This window comes from Ahaetulla prasina, chromosome 15, assembly GCF_028640845.1.
Source record: "Ahaetulla prasina isolate Xishuangbanna chromosome 15, ASM2864084v1, whole genome shotgun sequence".
In the NCBI taxonomy this organism is placed as follows: Eukaryota; Metazoa; Chordata; class Lepidosauria; order Squamata; family Colubridae; genus Ahaetulla; species Ahaetulla prasina.
The window spans coordinates 16,912,707-16,918,706 of NC_080553.1; the positions used below are offsets into that span (position 1 = coordinate 16,912,707).

The 6,000-nt window shown below is 42.9% G+C and overlaps 1 protein-coding gene across 1 annotated transcript; it reads right to left on the minus strand.

The window, feature by feature from the left end:
* Nucleotides 1–332: 332 nt before the first annotated feature.
* Nucleotides 333–6,000, minus strand: OGFOD2 (2-oxoglutarate and iron dependent oxygenase domain containing 2). The gene is made up of 7 exons (XM_058158778.1): nucleotides 5,726–6,000; nucleotides 5,552–5,608; nucleotides 3,251–3,361; nucleotides 2,239–2,350; nucleotides 1,803–1,927; nucleotides 1,253–1,510; nucleotides 333–666 (listed from the first exon to the last, which is right to left on the minus strand). Exons 1-7 carry the CDS (start codon nucleotides 5,867–5,869, stop codon nucleotides 391–393), a joined length of 1,083 nt encoding a protein of 360 aa, XP_058014761.1. The 5' UTR covers nucleotides 5,870–6,000; the 3' UTR covers nucleotides 333–390.

A 6,000-nucleotide genomic window follows, 5' to 3' on the forward strand; every position in this document is an offset into this window, starting at 1 on the left:
CTCTTTTTAAGACTTGTGGACTTCAACTCCCAAGAGCTGAACTCTGGGAGTTGAAGTCCACAAGTCTTAAAAAGAGCCAAGTTTGCAGATCCCTGGCATAGACCAAACAGGGAGCACCTTACCCACCGTCACACTGATGATGTTGCCTAGTTGGGCCCTGAAACTCTAGAGAGCACGAAGGATACCACAGTCGTCCTCCTCCAACCCGTTTCCTTCTAGCACTGATGAGGTTGCCTAGCTGAGCAATGAAACATCTGGAAGCAAACTGCCATGCACCCACCCACCCACCCACCCAGGACTGCACAGAAAAGAAACTACTGTTGCCTTAAAGTCGGATTTTGAACATTTTATTAAAATCCAGGTGAAAAAAGTTCTCCCTCCGTCGTCTTTCTATGTTAACGAGCACACGTCTGTGGTCCCGGGGGGGCTGCCCTCCAAAATCCCAGTGAAACCGTCCCCGAATCCGTCTGCTTCAACGAGGTCAGGCTTTCTACTGCACATGGGACAAAGCTGGTTGCGGATAGAGGATGATCGCATCCAGATAATCAGGTTCCTGCGCTCGCCGGAGGCGATGGGCAGTGCCCCGTGCAGCTGCCCTCCGCGATGGAACAACCCGTAGAACAGCACGTGGTCGACCTCAAGGTAATTTGGCACAGGCTTGGCATCCTTGAAAAGAGTGGACAAAGGTCACCAGGGTTAAGAACTGTTTTGGCAGTTGTGGTCAATCAAATCAAGGCAGCGGAAACTAGTGGTTAAGACACCCAGCTAGAAACCAGGAGACGGAGAGTTCTAGTCCTGCCTTAAGCATGGAAACTGGCTGGGTGACTTTTGGGCCAGTGGCCAGCAGACGGTGAGTTCTAGTCTCATCTTAGGCACAAAAGCCAGCTGGGTGGGCCAGTCTCACATGCTCAGCCCAAACCCACCTCACAGGGCTGTTGTTGGGGAAACTAGGAGGTAGAAGGGATATTAGGTATGTTTGCTGCCTTGAGTTATTTCTAAGAACAATAAAGATATAAAGAAAATAACCAAAAGTTATAACCATTGTACACACAGGTGATTATAGCTTTAATAAGACATATTATTACATACATCCAGCAGAGCTGAGAAAAGTTTGGCTAACTTTTTATAAAGCCACCAGATTTCAAACCAGGCATATAGTAGCTAATTGCCCATCTCAACTATGTGTTGTTGAGGTGAAAAAAAAAAAAGATTACAATCAATTGTATTAAAATTTGTATTTTAAAAGAGGCACCTGTCTAAATTCTGCGAAGTAAAGGCTCCCTTCGGTGAACTCTTTCCCCAGGCAAACATTGAGAGTCACTTCCGCGTTGTCGTAATGAGTTTGCAAGTCCAAATCTTCACGCAGTGCGTATTTCACCACAAAAGCTTTGTGGCTGTCCAAGCAGCTCCCTCCACAGTCTGGGTAAAGCAGTGCTGTCAGGGGTTGCAAATATTTCTCTCGCAGGGGTGTAAGAAAAGTTTCGTCCAGTCCAAGTTCATTCAAAAGCACCTGCCGCAAATGTGAACGAGAAAGTAAAGGACAGAAAATAAAAGGGAGAAAGGAAATATGAACGTTTTAGCAGAAGATTCAGGTCCATTTTTTTCAAGGGTTTAAAAATGTTTTTTATTATGTCAAGTATTAGCAATGTAGCATTAATAATTGTATTAAGTGAGGCAGGATAGTATGCAAGTAACCCGGTTTCCTCTTAACGTTGAGAAAGTACATTTAACAAAACTGATTCCCACGTCATGATTCCCTGTTATATTCCCCATTTTTGCCATCTACAAGATGCGAATCTCACCCCATAGTTATTCATAGAATTGGGTCTCCCCTTGGGCATCTCGGACTGTTCAAAATGTTCCAATTCCTCAACAAAAGCTTCGCAGAATTCCTTGGTGAATATTGGCAACCGGTAGATTCTCTTATCTGAAGTAGAAGAAGGAAGTAACCAGGGAAGAGAGTGAAGAAATCCACTTTATTGCCTATCAGGAATAAGCATATTTTCCAGCTGATAAAATAAACTAATCATTTCTTTTCTTTTATAGTTAAAGCTTAGATGTTTGTGGGCAGAAGGCCATAATTCAAGATTTTTAAAATTTATTTGCATATAAAGTAATGAATGTCCCAATCTGAATGGAAGTTCATCAGCAAAGCTGCCTTTCCTGAGCCAAGCAAGAGTAAGCTCAGCCTACCAGATTTATAGCCTGTTTGCAGGCTACCGATAAAAGAACACCTACCGGTAATTTTACTTGATAAAGATTCCACATGGTGAAGGAGCCCCTGGAGATCAGCATTTTGGGATGTGCAGTACTTGACGGTTTCTAAAAATTCTGGGTTAAAAAATGATTCCTATCGTAGCCGGTAGGAATGAGGAGAGAACAAAAGAAACAGAATTGAACAGAATAAACGTTACTTCTGATTAACTGGCCTATAAGATCCTCACATCCTGGACATAAACTGTTTTCAACTCCTATCCTCAAAACGACGCTATAGAGCACTGCACACCAGAACAACTAGACACAAGGACAGTTTTTCCCCCGCTAAACAAATAATTCCCTCAACACTGTCGAACTATTACTAAATCTGCACTACTATTAATCTTCTCATCCTTCCCATCACCCATCTCCTTCCACTTATGACTGCATGACTATAACTTTGTTGCTTGTATCCTTACGATTTATATTGATATTGTTTCCTGTTTGCTTATTTGTACCCTATAACTATCATTAAGTGTTTTAAGTGTTGTACCTTGATGAATGTATCTTTTCTTTTATGTACACTGAGAGTATATGCACCAATCACACTTGTCCAATCAAAAATTCTATTCTATTCTATTCCTATATTCTATTCTATTCTGTTTCATGTACACTGAGAACCTATGCACCAAGACAAATTCCTTGTGTGTCCAATCACATTTGGCCAATAAAAAAAAATTCTATTCTATAACTTGCATCAGATTTTTTTGGATTGCTGCCAGTGCTCTTAACTCTAGGGACTGGGAGCAGGTTGCAAGGCTGCATGCTCCCTCCTGCCCAGGTAAATTATCCCTCTACCTCAATCACAGATAAAACGATTTGGTATCAACAACATTTAGATTACGAGGTTTCCTCTTTGTCAGAAAAAGCTATGAAGCCTCAAGTTAGTCTCACTTTGCTTCATAATTTGCATAAGCATCCTCTTCTCCCCCCCCTTCCTCCGAGTCCTCTGAGCATAAAATGATGCGCAAACACAATGAAGCACATCTTTTACCTGTAAAATATATAGCTGTGGATGTTTTGGTCTGTAATTCTGAGAGATGATTGTTTTTCTTTCTCTGGACAGATGATCCAATTCTTTTCTCCTCTGCACTTCTTTTTCAACCTGCAACAATTCAATCTGATTTGTTTATAAACTGTTAATTAAGATATACTTAAACAGTTACAAGGGAAATTTCTGCCTTGCTTTCATGTTTACAGAAACAGCGAGGGGGGGGTGTCTCATAAAATTCAAAAAGTGCCAGACCAGAAACTGGGGTGTCTGTGAGTTCTAGTTCACAGAAATCTGTGGGTGATGGGTGATTTTTGGTCAGTCTCTCTCTCACCGCCCAACACCCACCTCCGAGAGTTGGTGTGGGGAAAAATAAGAGGCAAGAAAGCATTTTGTACACACTGCCTTGAGCTGTACAAAAAGGCGCAGGATGCAATTCTAGAATCATAACCATCTTCCAGTTGTGTGGTTCTTTCAAGCTAATGTAGGGCTAATGTAAGGCACAATCCACAATTGCATGATTCTTCAAAATAATGTAACAATGACTGAAATTCCACAACAGTGTGATTCCTCCAGCTGATACGTAATTGCCTCACTAGATATAGATATAATTTTTAAGAATTATGCTGGTGTGATTATTCCAGCTAATATAGAGCAGCAATAATACTGTGGAGTAATCCACAATTGTACGGTTTTTCAAAATAAGGTAAGAATACTGACATTTCCGTGCAATTCTTCCAGGTGATACATAATTACATAGGTAGGATGTGTGTGTCTGTATACATACATAAACATACATCTACTCTGTGTGTGTGTGTGTGTGTGTGTGTATGTGTGTAAGGAAGGAAGGAAAAGGAGAGCAAATGGGGAGGAAGGAAGGAAGGAGGGAAAGAAAAGGAGAGCAAGTGGGGCGGAAGGAAGACAAAAGGGAAGGAAGAAAGGAAAGAAAAAGAAGGAAGGACGGAAAAGGAAAGCAATGTGGAGGGAGGGAGGAAGGAAAGAAAAGGAGAGCAAGTGGGGAGGAAAGGAAGACAAAAGGGAAGGAAGGAAGGAAGACAAAGAAAGGAGAAAGAAAAAGAAGGAAAGAAAGAAGGAAAGAGAAAGGACAAAGAAAGAAAGAATGAAAGAAGGAAGAAAAGAGAAAGGAAAAAGAAGGAAGAAAGCAAGAAGGAAAGGAAGGAAAGAAAGACAAAGAAAGAGAAGAAAGGAAAGAGAAGGACAAACAAAGAAAAGAAAGAGAAGAAAAGAAGGAAGGAAAGAGGAATGACAAAGAAACAAGGAAGGAAGGAAGAAATAAAAGAAGGAAAGGAAGGAAAAAGAAAAAGAAAGGAAGAGAAGGACAAAGAAAGAAAGAAAAGGAAGGAAAGAAATAAGGAAAAAGAAGGAAGGAAGAAAAAGAAGGAAAGGAAGGAAAGAAAGAAAGCCAAAGAAAGAGAAGAAAGGAAAGAGAAAAGAGAAGGACAAAGAAAAGGAAAAGAAAGAAAGAAGGAAGGAAGAAAAAGAAGGAAAGAAAGCCAAAGAAAGAGAAGAAAGGAAAGAGAAGGACAAAGAAAGAAAAGGAAGGAGAAAGAAAGAAGGAAGGAAAGAGAAAGAAGGAAGGAAGGAAGGAAGACAAAAGGGAAGGAAGAAGAAAAGAAGAAGAAAAGAAGAAGGAAGGAAGGAAAGAAAGACGAAGAAAGAGAAGAAAGGAAAGAGAAGGACAAAAAGAAAAGGAAGGAGAAAGAAGGAAGGAAAGAGGAATGACAAAGAAACAAGGAAGGAAGGAAGAAATAAAAAGAGAAGGAAAGGAAGGAAGGAAAGAAAGAAAAAGAAAGAGAAGAAAGAAAGGAAAGAGAAGGACAAAGAAAGGAAGAAAAGGAAGGAAGGAAAGAAATAAGGAAAAAGAAGGAAGGAAGAAAAAGAAGGAAAGGAAGGAAAGAAAGAAAGCCAAAGAAAGAGAAGAAAGGAAAGAGAAGGACAAACAAAGAAAAGGAAAAAGAAAGAAAGAAGGAAGGAAGAAAAAGAAGGAAAGAAAGCCAAAGAAAGAGAAGAAAGGAAAGAGAAGGACAAACAAAGAAAAGGAAGGAAAGAGAAAGAAGGAAGGAAGGAAGGAAGAAAAAGAGAGAAGGAAAGGAAGGAAGGAAAGAAAGACAAAGAGAAGGAAGGAAGGAAAGAAAGAAGGAAGGAGAAAGGAGAGAAAGAAAAGAAAGAGAAAAAGAGAATCCCCCCCCAATCAAGCGACAGATCCTTCAGCTGAGAAAAAAAAGGGGGGGCAGAACTGAAGCCACCAAAGCCCGGAGGGGCGACGGGTCTCCCTGCTCAGACCTCTCGAAGGACGGCCGCGAAGTCTTCCTCGCTCCTGCAGCCGCGCTGCCTCAGGACCTGCGGAGGGAAAGAAAAAAGGGGCTCGGTGGGGACGATGGGGACGGTAGTCCACCCCACCCCCCACGCTTCCCCCAACTGCGGGCCGAGGGCCGCTCCTCTTCCTCCCCGGCTCACCGGCCCGTAGTCCCTCCGCAGCTGCTCCGGGTCTCCCCGGTAGCGCAGGTGGAGGCCGTAGCGCTCCACGAAGAGGTTGTCGGTCAGGAAACAGGCGCAGGCCAGGAAGCGAGGCCGGCCCGGCCCCAACGCGCCGCGCGCCATGTTGCCGCCCGGACCCCGACGGCGGACGGAACGCCGTTGCCCCGGGCAACGGGTCCGTCGCTTAAAGCGCCCCGGCCGACAAACCCAGCGCCAGGGAGCGTCTGCAAATTACCCAACGGCTCCAAAAGCGG

What these genes read in the sequence shown, in the direction of transcription:
- OGFOD2 (XM_058158778.1), bottom strand. Translation starts at nt 5,869, where the DNA reads ATGGCGCGCGGCGCGTTGGGGCCGGGCCGGCCTCGCTTCCTGGCCTGC. An exon ending in CACAGCTATATATTTTACAG is followed by an intron (nt 2,351 to 3,250) that starts GTAAAAGATGTG and finishes CGGCTACGATAG; the next exon opens with GAATCATTTTTTAACCCAGA. An exon ending in TTTATCAAGTAAAATTACCG is followed by an intron (nt 1,928 to 2,238) that starts GTAGGTGTTCTT and finishes CTTCTACTTCAG; the next exon opens with ATAAGAGAATCTACCGGTTG.